The sequence below is a fragment of the Pneumocystis carinii genome, assembly GCF_001477545.1.
Source record: "Pneumocystis carinii B80 chromosome Unknown supercont1.16, whole genome shotgun sequence".
Lineage (NCBI taxonomy): Eukaryota > Fungi > Ascomycota > Pneumocystomycetes > Pneumocystales > Pneumocystaceae > Pneumocystis > Pneumocystis carinii.
Genome location: NW_017264728.1, coordinates 1 through 23,044, shown reverse-complemented (window position 1 = coordinate 23,044; position 23,044 = coordinate 1). Strand labels below are relative to the sequence as shown.

Below are 23,044 nucleotides of genomic sequence, written 5' to 3'. Positions count from 1 at the left end.
AGTCGAAATATTTTTTAAATAAAATATTATATTAAATTCAAATATATATATTACTATATAACTCGTCAAAGAAATTAAAATAAATTTAAGACTTTTAAATAAAATTTAGCATCAGTTTAATTTCCAATATTTTAGACAATTAAACTAAATAATAGAGATATTAATGATAACTCTATTCTATATGAGAAAAATAAAATCAAAGACTATACCAAATCATTATCCAAAACCTAAAAATTCATTAAAACATTATCGTTATTAAATATAAACAAAAAAATACATAGTATCTTAACTATAAAACAAAATATCAATATCAACTAGAAAACATTATAATCTTTAAAATTATAATATAAATCATAAACCAAAATATATTAATAGTTTTAATTATATTATTAACACCCTATTCCATATAAAGTTCCATGATAAGCAATACATAAAAACACTAAGAACAATACTACTATGAAAACTTCAAAATATTAATACTTCAAAAAATTATGATCTAGAAATATTATTTTAAATTATAGTCACCAAAACCATCAGATGCTTTCATTCTTTTAGGAAAATGCCTTGATGAATCTGAACTCTGTGTTTTGAGTAACGAAAAATTATCTAAATTTTTATCTTGAAAATTATTAAATGAATTTAACGGCTTTAAAGTTGTAATTTGACCTTTTCCTTTAGAAAAATCAAATTTTATTGAACGAATTTGTGAATTTTCTGAAAATAAAGACTTTTCTTCTGAAGCATTTTTTGCAATGTTATAGTCATTCATCGCAAAAGATTTCTTGTTTATACTCTCTATAGACCTATCGTCTAAATCCTCTATAGGTTTGCCGTCTAAATTCTCCATAGGTTTGCCGTCTAAATTCTCCATAGGTTCGCCGTCTAAATTCTCCATAGGTTCGCCGTCTAAATTCTCCATAGGTTCGCCATCTAAATTCTCCATAGGTTCGCCATCTAAATTTTTATTTGTATCATCCTTTTTTTGGGAATCCAAATTATCTTTTTTCATAATATTCTCGGTTTCCTGAGTAGAAAGACCATAATCAATGTTCAAACAATCATCAGTTATATTATCTGTAATTCTCCTCCACCCAGATCTTACGAAATTAGATTTTACAATTTCAGAAGATTTATTAAATTTTGAATCATTCGACCCAAAATCCTCATCCGACTCTAATTTTTCCTTCTTACCAAGAAAAATTTCCAAAAAATTTTCTAAAACGCCCTGTCCAAAAACTATCCAACTCTCCCAAGCACTAGTAATATTTACTATCTGTCGACGAAAATTATCTGCTTTAATACGCCCATCAAATGATTTATAGATTTCAGAAAAATGTTTAAAAACTACACCTAAATTTTGTTCTAGTCTAAAAAATATTAAAAACATTTAATAAATATTACTAACTTACAATTGTCTATATTTCCAAACATTAGGAATTGCAATAGATGAATTATGCAAAATATCACTAACTAAATATAATCTCGCAATTTTAATAGAAATAGGAACGTGTGGCTGTATTAATGACGATATTAAAATTTCAACAATCTTTAATTATTTAAAATATAACAAAAAAAGAAAAATAAAATAACCTCATCAGCAGCATTAGCATGCTCTATTGCAAATGACATAGCTCTAGCAATATTTCCACGACGATAAGAAATTTCACGCAACAACCAATCAAAATGAGATCTAGGAACAGAACCTAAATATGCCATCTGTTTTCTTTTCTCAAAAACATCATCAGTAAACTCATCATCACCCTATATCTATAAAAATCACAAAAAAAAATATCTTGAACAAACATCATCAACATTTTCAGGAGGTATCCACCATGCTTCATTTGTAAACATTTGAAAAGGTTCTTTGGACCATTTGTATGGAAAATCACCATTTAATAAAGAAAACAATTTCCATCTATAATAAACATGTTCAGAAGTCTTATAAAAATCAGGATATATTTCTAATAAAAAATAAATCATACGGTTGAATCGAACAAAAACTCATAATCAGGATTATCATACTCCCTCTTCATAAGAAATGCCTAATAGATTAAATAACACATAAAAATAATAAAAAAATACCTCGAACTCTACACCATACTCAACAACTTTCTCAATTACTCTATGAATTCTTCTTAATAATTTCAATTCCTTAGGTTTTGAAACAACCACTTCAATTCTATTTAGCATAGATAAAGGATTAAATCTCCCATTAGTTACTCCTCCTGGAGGAGGTGCTCGATTAAAACCTATTATTCCTTGCTTAGCATCAAATGGGAGTTTAGTCTTATGACTATCAACATCTATAATATAAAAATTTCATCGTTTTTTAAAAAATTATAATTACAAGTAAATGATTTTAGCTCCTTCCCCCATACAGCTTTTACTCGCCAACCCTCTCCAAGATACGTTCCATCAATATTACTCTTAGCCTTTTCCGCATTTTTAGAATCTTCAAAAGTTACAAAAGCAGAAACTCCTTTTTTAAATTGATCATCAGTAGACTTTGAAGGGAGAATATTGATAGATGTGATTTTTCCATATGGCAAAAGCAATGTTGAAAGAGATTGTTGTGTAGTTGAGGGAGGTAATGAAGTCAAGTGAAGACTTCGAGGATGAGAGGAATCAAAACAATCTTCACGCTTTTCTAAAAACAAATTAAATTTTATATCATTTATTAGTTATAAATAAATAAACCTATAGAAAAAATTCCCGTATTAGTAGTGCGTGCAATTCTAAGAATTTCCTTTTGTTGATTACTAGTTCAATCAATAACTTTCCAAAATTCTTAGAAAAAATAATACCTTTTAATTTCTTCAAGAAAGTTATCCAAGTTCCTCTTTCGACTTAATCCAGCTTCCTTTACCTATAAATGAATTTCTAAAAATTTCAAGAACAATACCGTATTAGAAGATGATTCAGCAAAATGACGTTTACTACACGAAATACCTCTTGTAGCATTCGGAGACAAAGCTTCTAAAAGTTAGAGAAACTATATTCATAATTTCTTATAACATTTTATGTTATACTCTCCTGATCCATCATCAAAGCTCCTTACAAAATCCTCATATATTACTCTTGTTTCTTCTTCTTCTCTCTAAAAATATAAAAATAATGTATATATTGAGGGTTTTCACAACTTTTTTTTTAGCATTAGCTTCTTCTCTTGCCTTATCATATGCAGTTTTTTTTGGTGTTGCACGCTCAAAAGCAGCAATTTTTTCTTGATCAATAGCCTTTAGAAATTTTAATTAATAAATTTTATAAATAATAACTGAAAATACCCGAAGACTTCCTTCTTTAAATGATGTTAAACCATAAGGCAACTGAAGAGGTCTTGCCATTTTTCATTAATTTTATAGTATCGAAATAAAAATGCTCAATATATATAATACGAAACAGATTTTTGAAATAATTCTATATCTTTAGAAAGATTTTTAGAATAAGCTTCTACTAAGTAAAAACCAAGTAATTTCATAAAGAAAATATAATCATGTGCTTTAGCATTGATAAAAATTCTTTCCTAATTTTATTAAATTGTTTATTCAAATAATATCATCAGATTTATATACTATTTTCTTTAAATTTATATAGTATTATCAATTGTTCAAATAAGATTAATATTATATATAATTTACCAAAAACAATTTAAAAAAATCATATTCAAAACAAAAATTTATCTTAAATATATCCATTAAAAATAACATATACCCTAAAATGTATTAAGATTAAAATATAATAAATATTAATTTTTAAATCATACTTGATACATCATACAAATAAAATATAACTTTTTTCCAAACAATTAACATTTTTTAAAAACAATAATTGCAAAAAAATCTATTTTAAGCTTATTCAAAACAAAATATTCAAAAGCATTAAAATAAACATTATTATTTCAAAATTCCTATAAAACATAAATTTATATAAATGTTTCACGTAAGCCATGCTTTTTTGTAATACTTAAGTTCTTCTATACTCCCTAAGATATCATCCATAGCTCTATGATTAGCTTTTTTTTTTGGAGCATTTTGAAAAACCTCATAATTCCAACATCTAGCAAGTTCCTTTATTGTAGAAACATCAATAATTCTATAATGCAAGTATTCTAGAATGCCTGGAATATAACGAGATAAAAATGCTCTATCAACATAAACACTATTTCCTGCTAACAAGGCAACTTTAGATTTTGAAATGTATTTTTGAAGATAATCCAAAAGCTCTATTTCTGTAGATGCCAAAGTATGCGAAGATGACAAAACACTCTGAATAAGGCCATTCTATTCCGCTAGGTTATATGATTATAAATTTATTCAATAGAAAATTACCTCTTGATGATATTTTTTACACCAAGAGTCCATAGAATTCAAAATATGTTCTGGGTGATGAATAACTCTTTGAAATCCTTCCTAACAATAATTCAAATAAGTATAAATCAAAAAATATATTAAACACAATAAATACATTTTCTATGATATTTAAATTTCCATCAGTAATTAGAACAGCAATTTCAAGTAATTCATGTTTTTCAGGATCCAAACCGGACATTTCTTTTTAAAAAATCAATAAATCTTAAAACAGACATTTTCAACAAACCACAATCTACCCATATCATTGGATTCTGAACCATTATTCTAGTAGATAAACTCCTCGTAATCAAATTTCTCCAAAGAAAACAATTCATTCAATAAAACTTTATTGAATAAATATCAGGTATTTATAGGAAAAGTAAAAGTAAAAATAAAAATTTAATTATAAAAATATATAAATCTTTATTACTAAATTCCAATATACTTTTAATATAAAAAACTTTTATAAAAAAAAAAACAAAAATAGCATGTACAATCTTTACAAAATCCATACATATGCAATTAATCATATATTCTAAAAAACCTATCTAATAAATAAGGTTTAAAACAAAAATATTCATAATATTTAATTATAAATTGGAAATCTGAAAAAAAAAGAAAAACTCGAAAATCAATTGAAATATTCATTTTTATATTAATAAAAAGATTTTTTATATAACATTACAACTCAAACCTATTATATCAAAAAATCCTAAATTCCTTTTAAATAAACTAAACTAACATATAAGACTTTATTAATATATTAATCTATAAAAAAATATTTAGCCATTGTATTTGTCATAATATCAATGATACTATATAAATTTTACGATATATTTTACAAAATTTAATCTTGAACTAGAACATTTAATTAAAATTACGCCATATTTAACAAGTTAAAGATATAGTTTTTTATTTCCTAAAAGAAAATAATTTTAATTTACTGAAAGCTATATATTTAAACATTTTCATATCAAAAATAGACTTTACAAAAACAAAGAATTCTTATATCAAAATACCACTTGTTTGTATAAAAACATATTTAATTTATATCTATATGTTTACCTACATATATATACATTTAATGACGTAATATCATTTTTTCGATCTAGTTATTTTTAATTTAAAATATAATAAATTCAATAAAATAATTTTCATTAGAAATAAAGCATATCTAACAATACACAGTCTATTTTTAAATATTATATATACAATAATGTATTAAATCAAGAAATCAGGACAAATATCGTAACTATTAATGAAAAATTTCTCATTGAAATCCTTGCAGAATTAAAATTATTCGAATTTAAAAAATTATTAAAACCTAATTGCATTCCTAAAATCATCAATTATATTCTTTGTACTGATACTGTAAAGATCTAATAGCTCTTCCAAGAGGTATCTAATCATGAATTAGTAGCTATTTGTATTAATTCCTCCCGACTAAAACTATATTTAAATCCCTTAAAAGACTCAAATGTTATGTATCTGTACTCTTAAATTTTCTTAATGTTCAACTAATATGCAAATATAACAACTTAAACTCCAAATTGCTTACAAAAAATGATATTAAAGAAGTTTCTATGGCCATTAATACCAAAGAAACAAAAAAAAGGAAATTGCAATTATATTTTTAAAGAAATTTTGTCTATTATCAAAACATTGTAGAATATCGACAAAAATAATCATCGAATTATCATTTCATAGTTTTAAACAAAAAATTACCACTTGTATATGTTGTAAAAAGATAGATATCGTCTTCGTAAAAACAAATACAGCTTTAGGTGTTGTTGCGTCACTAAAAATATTGTTTTTATAAAAAGGTTATTAATGATATATATATAAAAGACAGAAGAGAAATAAAAACATTAAATTTTTTCAAAAAAAAAAAACTAAGTAGAGACAGAAAGAATAGGATCAGCTAGTATTATAAGCATTTTTTGGGAAACTAAGTTTATTAACAATAAAAATTTTTAAATATTTATTTTATAATCATTTTCATACATATTATATACATATTCAAGATTACTATTCCTTAAAAAAGAAAATAAAAGCATGAAAAAAACATTTTATCAATATTTCTTTAGTTTTATAAAATATATATTTTTAGGCCAATTTTAAGTTACAACGAATCAATTCTCGAACATCAACACAAAATTTCCATGATTTGATAAAGCTTAAATTTAATAGATAAGAAAATATTTATGACTTCTTTCAAAAATATAAGCACTTTCAGATCTAAATTTCTTTCTGAAAATCAAGATTGTTTAAATTTTCCTAATCAAGAATCAAACATATCCAGATTTCATAAACCTCAAACAGAAAAACAGATAAATAATTTTTTGAAAGACCATAGAAGAAATCTCAAAGAAAAACCATTAAATCATGAAAAATTATCAGAAGAAGAAGTGTGTTATTTGTAAACTTATTTTTAATTTTTAATTAAGCTTTAGCTCATTATTCGTTTAACAACATCGAAATCTCCACATTCTTCAATATATTCATTATCACCACCTTTTATTCGTGAACTATCTAACGATCTTGAAAGACTTGAGAGAGCATGTGGTTCTTCTACTTCATCAAAAATACAGGAAAAAACAAATCAATTTTTCCCATTATCATATTCGCTATATAACAAATCACAATCTTCAGAAAATAGCAACGCCACGACTATTCAATCTAGTATACATAATTATGAAGATTTGGGAAATTCTAAAAAGGATATATCCATAAAATCTCCAAATTCTTCTGAATATTTCATGAAGCTTTCAACAAACGTTTCACCTATTTATCCTCTCTCTGGACACATGGAAAGTTATATACCACTACCTGATCTTATGTCAGACTCAAGAGCATCTACATCTTGTTCTGAAGAAAGTGAAATAAAACCAATTCATTCAACCCCATTATATAAAGTTACAAGACATACTAAAAAAACTGCAGAAAAAAAAAAAGATACTTCCTACAAAATTCTAAAAGAAATGGCATTATATGATCAAGATTTTAAACACAACGTTTCAGATACTCAATTAAATGTAGAGTCTAAAAATATTCTTAACAAAAAATCAAATAGTATAATAGAAACAGATAATTTTCATGAAAATGACATTCATAATGACATAACATCCTTTTCAGAAGATAAGAGATCATGCAATATTACTGATCCTACTATTGATAAAACTATAAAACTTTTAGGGCCAGGCGCATGGACAACCACACCACAAAGTATATATATATAATCTTACATAATCAATTTCTTATATTATATAGCTCGAACATACACTGAAACGCTATCAAATTTTCATATTTCTGGTGAAAAGAGTAAACATTCTCATATTTCAAAAACTCAAAATGAAGACCATCAGCTCACAAAAATGTTATTACTTTTGCAAGAAGAATTAAAAAGTACAATTGTTAATGTAGAAGAACTGGAACTTAGAATACAAAAATTCGAACAAGATTTTAAAGACAAGGTTTCTATTTCAAAAGATGATTTGTCGAAACTTCAATTTTTATATGAGGTTAAAAAGAGGGAAATCAAGACATATATTTCCCTTTGTATAAAATATTTTTTTTTCATACTATGTATTATGTTTCTAGCTATAAATATATTAAATTGGTACGTATTTTTTTTTAAAATATAATATAACAAATCGTTAGGGCATTACCTATGCACAAAACTTATTCAGAATTACCATTATATCAGTCTTGGCCAACTTAATTATAAAATTTCCTATAATTTAAATTTTTTGAAATTAAGTAAAATCTTTTTTCAATAATATATATAAATACAAATTCACATATGTATATACAACTGTTTTTTTAGACACCAGCTTTGTATAAATACCAATTATAAAAATTAATAATTAAATAATAGATAATTTAATAAAGTCTTGATTACATAAAACTTTAGCTTCATAAATCCTAATAATTATTAAAATTTACTTTTTTAATTTCCAAAAAAAAATCCAATTTATAAACCCTATGTTAGAAAATGAAATCCTAAACATTTGAAAAATAAAATTTGTTCTTTTGAAACTTATACAGAAAATAATTTTAAATATTATTTATTAAACATGATCATACATTTGTTTATATGAATAGCTAGACTATACAATAACGCGCCAATATTCTTGAAACATTAAGAACATTCCAAAATTTACTCTAAAAGTAACAATAATACATCCCTTGCAAATATTTCTAAAACATAATTATACAAAAAAATAATCATCTTGTGAAACAATAATTAAAAAAAACAATTTTACCAATAAGCAATACTTTCATATCGTAAAAACAATTTATATAAACTATTGCTTATTATTTGATACCATATTTCTAACTTTCACTAATTTCAATACTTAAACTTTTTTATTATCTCTAAATTATCGGTTATAATTTTTAAACCCTACACATATAAACAATAAAAACATGTTATGGAATAATTATAATGTTCATAGAACAAAAATTTAATGTACTATTATATAAATAAAAATGACATGAATTGTTTGCCTAAATAAACTTGCTATTCTTCCTACAGTTAAATAGTTTATTTATTTTAATAAGACACACAGTACATCTTGATAGCATGTCAATACAGAAAATTTAGACTTTACCAAAGAAAGAAATAATTCATCACATAAAGTAATATGGGGATATTGCGAAGTAAAAAACCCTCTTTAATAAATGTTCTTTTATACAGACTAGTGCATACATGTATTCCTGCAGACACCTAAATCTTTTATAAATCGAATTCCGTGATATCCGAAATCATACTAAATCTATTTATGGAAATTAATAACAAGATTTATCATCGTTTTTAAACTCTGAATTTATGAATTTATTCTTACCATGAATTTTCTAATTGTCATAATTAAGTCTTAATTTTTACGACAGTAAAACTAAACTATATAAAGACAAGCCATAAGTCTAATGTAACAACAAATTACTGCAACATTGTACCAAAACCATGTTTGTAATAGATATAGTTACTTTTTTGTTAGGGTTATACAAAACAGGTTTAGCTTTAGACGGATTTTTATTAAGGGAGGCCAGTTATACATACTAAGGTATGATTAAAGAATCTGGAAGAATGTTTAATGTTCTAGAATGCATGAATAACAATTTTAGGATGGTGCATTAACGTCACTCTCCAACAACTCCTTTTAGATTCAATCAGCTTTACGCATTTATATTATCTATTACCATTGCTATTTTCACTTGTCCTTTGCGTTTTATAATACATCTTTTCGACGGGAAGTGCCTTTGCTGCTTTTCCAGAATTCTACAACTTGGTTCAATTTATATGAATTTAAGTCCACTTTTCTTCTTTTAATTTTAAAAAATATTTTTCAACTCAATTTTTTAACAAAGTGAAAGAACATTGCTTAGACTTTAAGAATCTTTATGAAATAACTGATAGACAATTGGCAAAATATAGGTTTGAACATATATCATATGTCAGCTTTATTGCCAATTTAAATACTATTGAGTTCAATAGTGCAATTTTTATTTAAAGAAACTTTAGTTCTAATTTTGAAACGCTAACGTTTTTTTTAAACGCGTTAATAATACTTTTTATATTACCTTTTTATATTAACTTTTTGTAGATCTATTATATTTTATCTATTTGCTAAATACTATAGAGATAAACCAGCCGAGTTATACGTTTCTCGATAGTTGTTTATAAATCTTTATCTTTTTCATTGATTCATCAGCATCTTACAACATTACCGTTTAAGCAGCGCTATTCAATGTTACCCTCAGAGCAAATTTTTACATCACCTTATCATATTTATCGTAGTGATTCAATATCTTCTAATATGTCAACTGCAAGTACTCTTGAAACACCTTCTCAAATGTTTCCTTTAACATCACTTGAAAGTATTGTTAATAAAGATTTTTATGCCACTCCATCTAAAATGCAACATATACCTGCTTTTTCATTGTCAAATAATCTTTATGAGCAATCCTTTTCTAAGAAAAATCAATCATGTCTTGAAAGCGCTAAGATGGTAGACTACGATGCGAATTCTTCTGACTATATTCATAATTCACGTGTATCTACACCACATTTATCTTATCCTTCATCATTCTTTCAACCTCTAACAGATTCTTTTTGTGACAAGAAATCATCAGCACAGGTTATCGCTGCTGGTACAGTACTTAATCATTATCAATATCAATATACTCCTGAGAGGTCGTTAATACCATACAAGGATAATCATTCTCTTCCTTTGATAGTTTCTTCTCTCGATAAAACACATATCTGTGATGTTTGCAATAAGCGTTTTAAACGTTATGAGCATCTTAAGCGTCATGGACGTTCACATACCAGTGAAAAACCATTTCAATGTAGTATAAGGAAATGTGGACGATGGTTTTCTCGGAGTGATAATTTACGTGCTCATTTACGCACTCATTTTAGACGTGGTGGTCGCAATTTATTCGTAGGAGATCCCGATACCAATGATGAAACTAATTATATGGCTATAAATTCTATAAGTCCAAATATTTTTAGGAATTAGATTGATTATATTAGAATTCTTCCGGTACATCTATACATGCTCTTTTCTTGCGCTAAGAGTTTCGCTTTTCTTTTGGAAATGACTATTGGGAATACAGATAAATAACATTTTTTATTTTTGGAGAAAAATCCAATTATTATTTTATATTAAATTTTACTATCTATATTATTTTACAGGAACTATTTGTTCATATATCTTATAAACTTCCTGGAGAAGGAATATATTGTATCTCTCTAGTTTATTTTATGGTTAACATCTTAAGAACATAAAAATAGATATATTTAATCGAGTGTTTTTTTTTTTAAAAATTACTTTTATCGGCGAACCTAGAGCAATTCAATAATTTTTAACCTTAATATTGTTAAACTTCCATCGAAAAAACTGAGTTGATAATACATATATTATATAATTATTCAGATATTTATTATTATTACCTTAAGGAAAATCATTATATTTATGTCTTTACCACCTGTTCCACCTCATCCTAACAGTCCACAAAAGTTTATGACATATGTTTTATATTCAGGACAATCCACAAAACAAACAAAGGATTCACAATTTAATAAGGAAAAATGTACTACACTTCCATCTCTTTGTCAAGAACAAATTTCAGATCCTTTATTTAATTTTAATAAACAGAATTTAACAAAACAGACGGAACATCTTAAAAAAAATATTAATACCACTGCAGATACCACTCAAGAAAACATAGAAATTGGCTTATCTGGCTATTTTTCTGAACCGGATTCACAAAAACTGCTCTCGCCTCAAAAACCTAACTCTATTTTAACTCCAACTGAGTCAATATTTAACATGCAAAAATGCCAAAAATATACCTATAATGAAACTAACGGAATGCTTGCCGAGGAACCTCCATCTAAACTTGAAAATGAAATAAACGTATCCTTTTATCTAAATGATCATGATATTTATCAATCAAGTTCTATAGAAAAAAATTCTATTATTGAGAATAAACAAACAAAAAAGCATAACGAAAATGATAATCTCTTCTTTGCAGACTCTATTTCTTTACAAAAAGGTGCACATCTTTCTAATTTTTTGAATAATGATTCCACTGTGACTGGTACAAATTCACCTGAAATTATTAAGGATTTTGATCTTCTCCAAAACATAAAATCATCTTCAGGGAATATTATTTCTAGGAATATAGGAGACAACTCCTGCTTTAGCAGCGATATATCAAATGTATTTCAAAAATCTAAAGAAGAAAAAGAGCACAAAAAATCCCAAAACTTAAAAACCGCAACAATATGCGCTCAAAATTCCATATCAAGTAATACTGATTTAGATAATGAAAAAAATATTTCAGACCACATATCTTATGGACAAAGTAATATTTCTTTAAGTAGCATTTTCAAAAAAAAATATCAATAATTTTGTTAGGTTTTAACAGAAATACTTGTAAAACTGAAAAGCCAGAATTTATACAAAATACTAACTCATCTATTCAAAATATACAATCAAAAGAAATAAGTAACTCATCTCAAAATCCAGAATATACTTTTAATAAACAACAAAAAACTTTAAAAAGTGAAAATCTTCAGCAATTAGCTAATTCAGACACGAATGATAAGTCTATTCATTTATCAAGACCTATAAAAAAAGAAATAACATCTACAGTGCCTCATTCATTACATACATCATTATCTAATATTAAAAACTCAGCCAGTACACGAATTCAATTTTCTCAGGATTTAGAAAAGAAACTAAAATCTGGTCCCCCTAAAATAACAGGTTTTACACATTTTCATTCTAGTAACAATGAAAAAAATGAGTCTAACTCTCCAACGCTTAGAAATACTGAACCTTTATCGCAACCATCTATATTACACGATTTACGAAAAACAAGACCCAAAGGACCCTCTAGGCACAAACCTACTATTATTACAACAGAACTTCCAGAAAGACTTGAATTTTCTAACATTATTCAATTATTTGATATAAGAAAAATAAATTTGGATTCATAATTCTATTAGATTTTAACAAGTTAATCTGACTACCAATAATGGAATAGCTTTTTTGTTTTTATAAATTATGAAATCTCACTATTATTATTTTTATTATTTCAGAGTACAGCAAAGCACAAAAATTTTATTTTTATAATATTAATCTTTCATTTTAATTTTTATAATTTATTTTTACATGTACCACGATAATTTAATAAATCTTTGATAATGAAAATAAATACTATAACTGATACTATTCACTACACCTTTCCATGGCTTATTTTTACGCTATATATTGTAGCTTCAATAGTTCCAGAAAAACATAATAGACAAAAATCCAGTATTTCATCATTACTTCAAACTATTTCAACTTTTTTAATTTTATTAACTTTTGTATATTTTAGCTTATAAAAAGACAACAAAAATAACTATATTTAGGCAGGAGATTCTATATTAATTCTGGTTTATATTTTAGTCAAGCAAGATTGGTGGATTGCACAATCTTCTGTGGTAGTATTTTAAATTTTAATAGAAATAATACCTATTAGTTCTTAGTTTTATACATTAAGCAGTATCTTTTCATGGAGTATAATATTTATAAATACTATTGAGATAAAGCGCCAGATTTCTATAAAGTTGAATACTTTAATTATTTATATTTTTCAAACATTAGCAGATACAATACTCATTTTTTCTATATTATCAAAACCATTTATATCTAAATGGGAAGTATCATATTCGATAATAGCTTTATCAAGAATCTTAATTTCAATGTTTTTCTTTACTTTATATTTTTTGATTAAACAAAAAAAGTTATTAGCAAGTCTAGAAAACGAACCTTTACTTGAGCAAGATCAAATATATAAAGACGATGAATTATTAGATATTAAAGTAAATAAAAATTCTTTCATTTTAATTTTTTTCTAATTTAAAAAAGGAAAAAGGAATTTTAAATGCTAAAAAGTTAGAAAACACATGGTGGAACTATATTAAAAAATTTTATTTATTTTTTCCATATCTTTGGCCTAAAGACATCTTATTCCTGCAGATTATAATTTTTATTTGTTTTAGTATGAACTTATTATAAAATATTTTTTTCTAAATTTTTAGTACTTTTGATTGTTTCAAGATATATAAATATTTTGGCACCACAGCAGTTAGGAATTGTCACAGATAAACTTATTTCCGATGCAGATAAAAAAAGTTATAACTAATTGCTGTTACTAAAAATACTAATAGCTTAGAGAATATATGGATATCTATCTTTCTTTTTATGTTTTATCGATTCTTACAAGGGAATATGGGTTTGCTTGGGTCTATTAGATCTTCTCTTTGGATACCAATTAATCAACATGCCTATCGAACTCTTTCTGCAAAGGTATTATTTTTTATTTATAATTATCTATTAAATAATCTCAAGGCTTTTGAACATATTCATACTCTTTCATTAGATTTTCATTTATCAAAAAAAACAGGAGAGATCATAACTGCATTAGACCATGGTTCTTCTATAAATACATTTTTTGAAATGGTTATATTTCAAGTTTTACCAGTAATTATTGATATTTTTGTTGCTATTATTTATTTTTTCATAAAATTTGATGCCTATTTTACTCTTAATGTTATAATTATGACAATTTCATATATTTATGTAACAATTAAAATTACTGAATGGAGAACAGGATATCGGTTAGTTTTATAATATTAAGATTTATATTAAAATTAAACATTTATAAATAGAAGAGATATGGTCAATAAACACAGGGAGGAGTATTCAATAAAAAGCGATTCTATAACTAATTATGAAACTGTAAAGGTTTGTTATATAGTACATTTTAAAATTAATTAACATATTAAGTATTTTAATGCGGAACTTTTTGAGTTTAATCGCCATGAAAATGCAATTAAAACGTATCAAAAAGCCGAATTCAAAGTTCTAAGTAAAGATAGCTTTGTTCAAAAATAACATCTAATTATTTTAGGCTCTTTAAATTTGTTAAATGTAGTACAAAATATAATATATACAGCAGGTCTTCTTTCTATAACATCCCTTTCTGCATATAAAGTTATTAAAAACCTAACTTCTGTGGGAGATTTTGTATCTCTATTGACATATATGACTCAATTACAAGGTATTCTAATGTTTCTTAAAAATAATATTTAATCATATCTAAGGACCTTTAAACTATTTTGGAAGGTAGAATAATATTGATTAGAATATTATAAGTTAACAAAACAAATCAAGTCTCTATAGATCTATACAATCTAGTCTAGTAGATGCAGAAAGAATGTTGGAACTAGTAAGAAATATTTCTATCATTATTTTAAATAACAATTTAAAAGTTTAGTGAGGAATCAGCAGTTTCTGACAATCCCGATGCTATTGATATAAAAATAACGCAAGGAGAAGTCATGTTTGGTATATTTTTTAAAATTAATACCTAAATATTGCTAAAGAATTTAGATAATGTTAATTTTAGCTATAATAAAAGAAAAAATGCATTAAATGCATTAAGTTTTCATGCAAAACCAGGTGCTTCTATTGCTTTGGTAGGCAAGTAAACAAAATATTATTTATTAAATATCTAATAATTTTAAATAAAGGAGAGAGTGGATCTGGAAAAACAACAATATTTAGATGTTTATTTAAATTCTTTAATATTGATTCTGGAACAATTACAATTGATGGGCAAAATATTCATAATGTAAAACTTAACTCTTTAAGAAAAAATATAGGAATTGTCCCACAAGGTGTTTTATTATCCTAAAAAATCTAGTGTTTTAACATTTCTAGATACTGTTCTTTTTAATGACACTATTATGTTTAATATTCGTTATGCAAAACCAGATGCATCTGACGAAGAAGTTTTCGAAGCAGCACGTATGGCGCAAATTCATGATAAAATTATAACTTGGCCAGAGAAATATAATACAAAAGTAGGAGAAAGAGGACTACGTTTAAGTGGCGGAGAAAAACAAAGGATTGCAATAGCACGAACAATTTTAAAAAATCCTAAAGTATATATAAATATATTACTATTATTTTAATTATTGATAATATTAGATAATTTTATTAGATGAAGCAACGTCTGCTCTTGATACACATACAGAAAGACAAGTTCAACTTGCATTGAAGAAATTAACTCAGGGTCGTACTACTATTTGTATTGCTCATAGACTCTCTACTATTACATCCTGTGATCTTATTCTTTGTATGAAAGATGGACATATAGTAGAAAGTGGTACACATAATGAACTTTTAGCTAAAGGAGAGGAAACAGAAGAAAAGGGGCTATATTATTCTATGTGGCAAAAGCAAATCCATGCAAATGAAAATTCAAACAATAATAACGAAAAATTATAAAAATTTACTTATTAAATATTTAATCTTTCAAATAATTCCAAAAAATCAATATTTATTTTTTAATAAATATTTATAATAACTGACGCTATATTACCATAATAAATATAAAAGAAACATTATAGGAAATCTACGAGTTTAAATTTTATATTAACCACAATATAAAATCCTTATTTAAATTTATAAATACTCAAAACCTAACCTAACTAATAATTATCAAGTTCGCCAGCCTTAAGCATTATGTTTCTCCAATATTCATTTTCATACCAATCAATTCCACTCTCTAGAATTATGCCCTAAAAAATAAATACAAAAACAAAATTCAAAGATAATTACTTGCAAACAGTTTTTTACAATAGTAGCACGATTTTTTATATCATTCATTTCCTTAATAAGTCTAAGAAATATTAAAAATATTAAAAAAACAATTTATAGTACTTGTCTTTTTGTTGTTTTTCCAAAACTGATAATATTTTCTCTTCACGATCCTTAATATTTGTAATAATTCCCATAATTTTATCAACCTTTTCTTTATTTTTTAAAAATGATTCTAATAAAAAGTTATAAATAAAGAAACAAACAACATCTATATACTTAAAACTTCTTTTTGAAGAGGGGCAATTTTTTTTTCATTTCTTATTAAAATATTATGGAGATTTAAAAGATTGGAAATAATATTATCACAATTCTCAAGACATAAACCTATAATTCTAAAAAATTAAAAAATGAGAAAATAGATATATCAAATTACTTATTTTGTTTTGTTGAATCCTGAGTTGAATAAACTGCTTGCAAAATAGGATTTGTTTCAACAAAACTATATTGCTATCAAAATTATATAAAACACTTAGAAAATACCTTTCAATTATAAGATCTTTTGTCGTATTCGTTGCATTAGCGACAAGCAGCTCAAATTCTGCTTCTTTAATTTTTTCCGATAATTCTTGATCTAAAATACTATTATCCACAACTAAATCAACATTAAACAAAAAACACTATAATTAAAAAACAAACCGATTTCATCCTCAAATAAAAGCATTTTTCTTTCATTTTTCAATTCCTCCAATTTCTTAAAAAGCGACAATACATTTCTTTCTTTCTCATTAAAAACTTCAGAAAAACATAACTTTAGCCGATGAAATTGATTCCGGTCTTCAGTTATGCTTAAAATCAATAATTCACAAAAACCTGATAATTCTTTCAAAGAATTCATTAATTTTTTTATAACTTTTAAAAATCAAATTAATTTTTTAAATAACGACTTAATCATTCTCATCTTTCAAAAAACTAAAAAAAATATTTTTGTTAAGAATCAATTGCATATGATAAGATATTACATTATATCACTCATATCTTTAAAATTTATCAACCTTATATTTATATCACAAAAAAGATTTAGCAATAAAGAAATTAATATCTATTTAAATATCATACATTTCAATGAAAGTTATCTTAAAGTTGTGAAATACTTATATTTTAAATTTATATTTTTTCATAAAATTCTAAAAAAACATGATAAAAATAATCAAAAATATGATCTAAATACGCTTTTTTAATCATTTAAACAGATATTTCAAAAAAATAATCATTTTTACTAAATTAAGATTTTGCACTAAATCTTACCTATTCGTTTTAATTCGTATACATTACCGAAAATATTTAGTAATTAAATTTCTTTTAATAATTTATCAAATAATAAATTTATAAATATTCAACAAAATACTAAAAAAACAGACATAACTTATATTTCGAATATTAATATAAAAAATGTTTTAACAAATTTTCATTTATAAAAACAATTAATAAATATTTGAAACATATTTTTTAAGGTTTATTTTTATAGATCTTTCAAAGTTTATTCAATTATAATATTATAATCTCCAATGATATCATATCATTTCATTATGTATGTCTAGTTGTAACAGAAAAAATTGATTAAATAAAATATGTAATTTCTTTAAAAACTTTCTAGCTACTTAACTGTTTCTAACACATTCAATTGTATTATTAACAACAAAAAATGGAGCGAATAACCTAATGAATTTAGAAAAAATCAATTTAAACTCATCGTTTTATTAAATATTTGAATATTTGCAATGTATTATAACTTTATAAAATTTAAACTTTCTAAAATCGAAACTTCAATACAAAATGACCAAAAAAATTAACACAAAAACTATTAAAAATCAATTTATTAAAATAAATTGACATAAACTTGAAACTAAGTAAAAACATAAAACAAATAAAAAATTACATGTCAGAAAATAAATTATATTTAATAAGATTATTTAAGGAACTATATCAATGAAAAGTTTAAAACCCTTTCCCGGTAAACATATATATATATATATATATCAAATAGTCCCATTAAAATAATATGAATTTATTAGATCGTTTGAGAAACACCTGTTCCGCCAAAAATAGAACTGCTCATAAATGCTTTTCCTTGAAGAGCAGCAATTGCTATTAATATTTAGAAATTCATATAAATGAAAGCAAAACCCATACTATAGCATAAACAAGTAATAACCATAAAAAGTGCAGGAACAATTAAAGAGGTCCATTTAACTATGCCTGAAAAAAACAAGGTAACAGAAAAAACAGCATATAACCCCTATGAAATAAATTAATAATATACCTAAAATGTCTTTGAAACACACACAGCACGTGGCCAATTATGATTAAAATATTCAACAAAAGAATTGCTGCAACATTAATATTGAAAAAAAAAGAAGCAATACATACAATTTTTGACTAGTGGGACACATCTTTAACAAATATGGAATTTCAACGAAAGAAAGTAAAAGTCCCATTATCCTAAAGTATTAAAAAAAGAATGTAAAAAAAAAAACAATAATACATGCTCAATACACCAAAAACAACGATCACTCCAATATGGAATAAGTTAGAGAATCCAAGAATAAGACTAACTATACGTATATATTATTTTTCGTTCAATAATAATAGATAAATACGAATCATAGAAAAAATTCCAAACCTAAATATTAAATCAAAGCATTAGAAAAGAAAAAAACTTTAAAAAACTTGATACCATTGAGCATATATGCTAAAATTGCGTGATTTAATTTCATCAGAGAAACCCATACTTTAAATTTTTCTAAAAAAACCTTAAAACGATTCTTAGACCATAATTTTCAAAATCCATATAAAAAATTTTTAAACATACTCTAATAACTAAAGTGAAATATAATTCTTTATGATAAAATCTATTAATTAAAAATTTCCGAATACTTGTTTCAAAAATTAGAAATTATCCAAATAATTCAGAATAAAAAATATATAGTTTCATAATTTTTATAAACTTACCAAGCTATCTTATTAATAAAAGCAAGCACTCGGCTATTATCTAGCTATATTATATTTATTAATATACTTTTTAAAAATAAGAAAATTTTACTCGTAGCGATACAGAAAAACATTAAAAAAAATATAAAATGACAGGTATATGATTTGTTTTTAACATTTTTTTAATAAAGTTCTAATAATTGCAGATATTAATGAGCTGGCAGTTCAGTTTACTGTACCAAAAATTTTATAGAATTTAAATATGTTATTAATAAATCTTTAGAACTTCTATTATAAAAATTTTGATACTAATCGATCTCAATTAGCATCATTATATGTATGCAGCATAAAAATCTAGCTTTTTTTAAAAAAGCTTATTACTGAACAGCGTCCTAATTCAATGCTTACTTTCGAAAATTCTCAAATTCAAGGAACTGAAAGGATTATACAAAAACTAATGGTTTTTCCCCTTCCTTTTTTAAATATGATACCTAGATTACCATAAAATTATCATAAATGTAAATATTTTTCAAAACTAACCATTTTTAGGAACTTCCTTTTGTAAAAGTGCTACATAAAATTGCAACTATTGATGCTCAGCCTTCTATGTTATCTGGAGGAAGTATTATTGTTATGGTTACGGGTCAACTTTTAGTATGTAATTTATATTTTTGAAAAATAAAAATTAATATTTTTAGGTTGATGAAGAGCAAAATCCTCAACAATATTCACAGACTTTTCATCTTATTCCAGAAGGAAATACTTTCTATGTATTAAATGACATTTTTAGATTAAATTATTCTTGAAATATCTATGTATATGTATATATTTTAAAGTATTTATATAATTAGTATGGAATATATTATACTATACAAGCCTAAGTCTAAAGCTAGATTTAGCAATTCAATTTTTTCCTGCAGTAGCGTAAACCATGTATTTCCTCTTATCTGTTGCTTATTTTAGTATTCATAAACACTTTTCTATTGTTTTTCCATATATCCTGTCTGATTTATAAAGGTCGTGTATTTTACTCTTTTTGCAAAACTGGGCTATATTTTGGTATATAATTTTCAAAATGAAATAATGCACATCTTTATGAACATATGCTATTTATGGGAACATAAAAAGTAGTAGAAATATATATGTGGTATTTATATTTAAATCCATAGTACCCTAAAGAAGATGACTTTTCTTCTTATATAAAAGCTCATTCTGGTCAATTTAATGCGCTTACTTCATCAGAAGAAACAAATTATTTCTTTCATATTGCACCTGATTATTTCGAAGAAGCATTGGATAGATTTTCACAATTTTTTATTGTACCACTGTTTCCAAGAACAGCTGTTTATCAAGAAATACATGCAATTAATTCTGGTCTTTTATTTTTTTAATAAAACTTTTTTAGACTTACAAATTCTAGAATTTAAAAAAAATCAGCAAAATGAGGAATGGAATATACTACAGCTTGAAAAATCTCTTTCAAATGAAAAATCTCCTTATTATAAATTTGGTACAGGAAATTATCAAACATTAATGGATAATCCAAAAAAAAATGGCAAAGACATTTTAGAGGAAGTTAAAAATTTTTATTTAAAATACTATTCTGCAAATTTAATGAAACTTGTTGTAATTTCAAAAGGTTCTTAGTTCATTTTTATTTTAAAATATCATTCCTTACTATATATTAGAATCTCTTGACGAGCTCCAGGGATTAATTATTAAATATTTCTCTCAAATTCCTGATAAAGGAATTCAGAGACCTCAGTTTATGGAAAAGCCATTTACAGATAAACATCTTGGTGTAAAATTTTCTTATTTCATGATTATAGAATTTATATTTATTAGATGCAATGTTGGTATAAATCGGCAAAAGACTCTATAAAAATGACACTTACGTTTCCTATTGAATTTCAAACGATTTTATATAAGAGCAATTCTTTTGCGTATCTTAGATATTTACTAGGTTATATTTTACAGTTTTTAATATTTTATTCTAAACAGTACGCTAGAACATCAAGCTTCTAATTCTCTTTATGATTTTTTATCAAAAAAAGGCTGGATATTTTCTATTAAGTAAATATTTATTGGAATTTTAGATTATATTTAATTTTTCTGTTAGTATTGATATCGAATATATAGTTTCAAATGTAAATTTTTTTAGGATAATTTTAGTTCTTACCTCTAAAGGATTAGGTATTATTTTCCTTTTCCTAAAGGAAACAACTTATTCTTTTAGATGAATATGAGGACTTAATAGTTTCAATATTTCAGTATCTGGATTTTCTTAGAAGTTGTTTTGTTTTAATTTGAATTATAATATTAAAAAATCGTAGATATAGGGCCTCAGGAATGGATTTTCAATGAATTGAAGCAGCTGGATGATATGTTTTTTCGATTTTCGGATTATACAACATCATTTCGACGTGCTTCAATTTTATCAAATGTTATGCAAAAAACGTATTTAAATTATTCAGATTTATTGAAATATAGTTTTCTTTCTGAATACAATTCACAGCATATCATAGATTTACTAGATTTATTGTGCCAAAATAATTACTTACTTTCTATTTCCTCTAAAACGAAACCTGGTGATTGGAATGCAAAAGAATTTTGGTATGGATCAGAGTATAAATTTGAATCTTTACCGAAAACACTTGTACGGGTATTTTAGCAAACTAAAACTGCCTTATTTTTAATAATAATAGAAAACAAATAATTTGGTAACTAATGGCTTATTTAAGTTACCTAATTCAAACAAATATATCTCAGAAGAATTTTTTATAAAACCTCCTTCTGAGAACGTAAATTCTATAATTTATTAATTAAATTATTTAATTCTATTTAGAGAGTAGACAAGCTTCATCTTGCGTATAGTACAGATGTTCTTCGTTACTGGTATAAAGATGATATGCATTCTAATCCTAAAACATACTTATTTTTATTTTTTAAATTGTATTAATGAAAACAATGCTTTGAACATTACTTACAGTATTTTAGACCAGGATATTCTGACACACCTTTACAACAAACACAATTAAAGTATGTTTTTAAATTTTATATAAATTATATCATAATTCCTAGGGTTTATATAAATATGTTGTTTAATAGTATTGTTGAAATAGTCTATTATGCGGATATTGCGGGATATCAGATTAGTATACTGCCTCATAAATCAGGATTTCAGCTATCTATATATGGGTTTAATGGTAAAATGCTTGAATTGCTTGAAGATATCTTAGATGCTTTTTTAAATTTCCAACCTACCCTTTCTAAATATAATTTTTTTAAGGAACGTCTAAAATCAGACATTGATATTGATTCTATCGAACCTGCTAAACAAATAAAGTCTGTTATTTCTTCGTATACTGAAACTTACTGGCCTTATAGTGAAATATTAAATGCACTAGAGTGTATTTTACCTTGGAAATGTAATTTTTTACTAACTTTGAATATAGTACTCACCTTTGCTGATATTGAAATGTTTCATAAAGTGCGTTTTTTTCAAGTTTCTGTAGACGCATTAGCAGTTGGAGTACT

At 24.8% G+C, this 23,044-nt stretch overlaps 10 protein-coding genes across 10 annotated transcripts; 6 read left to right on the top strand and 4 right to left on the bottom strand.

The window, feature by feature from the left end:
* Window positions 1-466: 466 nt before the first annotated feature.
* On the bottom strand, window positions 467-3,375 carry T552_03313 (hypothetical protein). Its single transcript, XM_018371821.1, has 13 exons — window positions 3,285-3,375; window positions 3,141-3,236; window positions 3,016-3,097; window positions 2,903-2,973; window positions 2,805-2,860; window positions 2,698-2,759; window positions 2,348-2,647; window positions 2,083-2,303; window positions 1,983-2,042; window positions 1,804-1,938; window positions 1,591-1,761; window positions 1,410-1,546; window positions 467-1,367 (listed from the first exon to the last, which is right to left on the bottom strand). Exons 1-13 carry the CDS (start codon window positions 3,342-3,344, stop codon window positions 506-508), a joined length of 2,313 nt encoding a protein of 770 aa, XP_018224310.1. The 5' UTR covers window positions 3,345-3,375; the 3' UTR covers window positions 467-505.
* Window positions 3,376-3,890: 515 nt separating this feature from the next.
* T552_03312 (hypothetical protein) lies at window positions 3,891-4,640 on the bottom strand. The gene is made up of 4 exons (XM_018371820.1): window positions 4,597-4,640; window positions 4,465-4,550; window positions 4,329-4,409; window positions 3,891-4,280 (listed from the first exon to the last, which is right to left on the bottom strand). Exons 1-4 carry the CDS (start codon window positions 4,628-4,630, stop codon window positions 3,936-3,938), a joined length of 546 nt encoding a protein of 181 aa, XP_018224309.1. The 5' UTR covers window positions 4,631-4,640; the 3' UTR covers window positions 3,891-3,935.
* Window positions 4,641-6,507: 1,867 nt separating this feature from the next.
* T552_03311 (hypothetical protein) lies at window positions 6,508-8,108 on the top strand. Its single transcript, XM_018371819.1, has 4 exons — window positions 6,508-6,757; window positions 6,803-7,574; window positions 7,620-7,968; window positions 8,010-8,108. The coding sequence occupies exons 1-4, from the start codon at window positions 6,554-6,556 to the stop codon at window positions 8,068-8,070; spliced, it is 1,386 nt and encodes a 461-aa protein (XP_018224308.1). The 5' UTR covers window positions 6,508-6,553; the 3' UTR covers window positions 8,071-8,108.
* Window positions 8,109-10,122: 2,014 nt separating this feature from the next.
* T552_03310 (hypothetical protein) lies at window positions 10,123-10,923 on the top strand. Its single transcript, XM_018371818.1, has one exon. It carries the CDS (start codon window positions 10,169-10,171, stop codon window positions 10,871-10,873), a length of 705 nt encoding a protein of 234 aa, XP_018224307.1. The 5' UTR covers window positions 10,123-10,168; the 3' UTR covers window positions 10,874-10,923.
* Window positions 10,924-11,283: 360 nt separating this feature from the next.
* On the top strand, window positions 11,284-12,906 carry T552_03309 (hypothetical protein). The gene is made up of 2 exons (XM_018371817.1): window positions 11,284-12,224; window positions 12,278-12,906. Exons 1-2 carry the CDS (start codon window positions 11,330-11,332, stop codon window positions 12,859-12,861), a joined length of 1,479 nt encoding a protein of 492 aa, XP_018224306.1. The 5' UTR covers window positions 11,284-11,329; the 3' UTR covers window positions 12,862-12,906.
* Window positions 12,907-13,025: 119 nt separating this feature from the next.
* Window positions 13,026-16,250, top strand: T552_03308 (hypothetical protein). Its single transcript, XM_018371816.1, has 17 exons — window positions 13,026-13,233; window positions 13,279-13,350; window positions 13,396-13,731; window positions 13,778-13,910; window positions 13,951-14,043; window positions 14,085-14,218; window positions 14,261-14,529; window positions 14,581-14,656; window positions 14,699-14,780; window positions 14,823-14,972; window positions 15,016-15,037; window positions 15,086-15,140; window positions 15,184-15,259; window positions 15,305-15,394; window positions 15,445-15,591; window positions 15,635-15,858; window positions 15,905-16,250. The coding sequence occupies exons 1-17, from the start codon at window positions 13,069-13,071 to the stop codon at window positions 16,202-16,204; spliced, it is 2,424 nt and encodes an 807-aa protein (XP_018224305.1). The 5' UTR covers window positions 13,026-13,068; the 3' UTR covers window positions 16,205-16,250.
* Window positions 16,251-16,362: 112 nt separating this feature from the next.
* Window positions 16,363-17,460, bottom strand: T552_03307 (hypothetical protein). Its single transcript, XM_018371815.1, has 7 exons — window positions 17,216-17,460; window positions 17,060-17,171; window positions 16,953-17,018; window positions 16,796-16,911; window positions 16,640-16,751; window positions 16,538-16,598; window positions 16,363-16,497 (listed from the first exon to the last, which is right to left on the bottom strand). Exons 1-7 carry the CDS (start codon window positions 17,412-17,414, stop codon window positions 16,408-16,410), a joined length of 756 nt encoding a protein of 251 aa, XP_018224304.1. The 5' UTR covers window positions 17,415-17,460; the 3' UTR covers window positions 16,363-16,407.
* Window positions 17,461-18,542: 1,082 nt separating this feature from the next.
* T552_03306 (hypothetical protein) lies at window positions 18,543-19,345 on the bottom strand. The gene is made up of 7 exons (XM_018371814.1): window positions 19,254-19,345; window positions 19,177-19,199; window positions 19,062-19,131; window positions 18,947-19,018; window positions 18,864-18,906; window positions 18,710-18,815; window positions 18,543-18,664 (listed from the first exon to the last, which is right to left on the bottom strand). Exons 1-7 carry the CDS (start codon window positions 19,304-19,306, stop codon window positions 18,588-18,590), a joined length of 444 nt encoding a protein of 147 aa, XP_018224303.1. The 5' UTR covers window positions 19,307-19,345; the 3' UTR covers window positions 18,543-18,587.
* Window positions 19,346-19,656: 311 nt separating this feature from the next.
* T552_04212 (hypothetical protein) lies at window positions 19,657-20,337 on the top strand (the record flags this gene model as incomplete). Its single annotated transcript, XM_018372263.1, has 6 exons — window positions 19,657-19,663; window positions 19,714-19,742; window positions 19,791-19,844; window positions 19,896-19,967; window positions 20,057-20,161; window positions 20,206-20,337. The coding sequence occupies 6 exons, from the start codon at window positions 19,657-19,659 to the stop codon at window positions 20,311-20,313; spliced, it is 375 nt and encodes a 124-aa protein (XP_018224302.1). The 3' UTR covers window positions 20,314-20,337.
* A 339-nt stretch (window positions 20,338-20,676) lies between these two features.
* T552_04211 (hypothetical protein) lies at window positions 20,677-22,988 on the top strand (the record flags this gene model as incomplete). The annotated part of the gene is made up of 13 exons (XM_018372262.1): window positions 20,677-20,881; window positions 20,928-21,146; window positions 21,196-21,308; window positions 21,353-21,470; window positions 21,517-21,580; window positions 21,627-21,700; window positions 21,744-21,797; window positions 21,841-22,169; window positions 22,213-22,308; window positions 22,353-22,459; window positions 22,505-22,546; window positions 22,589-22,917; window positions 22,963-22,988. Coding segments are annotated over 13 exons (1,776 nt in total), but the record flags the coding sequence as incomplete, so codon positions are not given.
* Window positions 22,989-23,044: the final 56 nt, after the last annotated feature.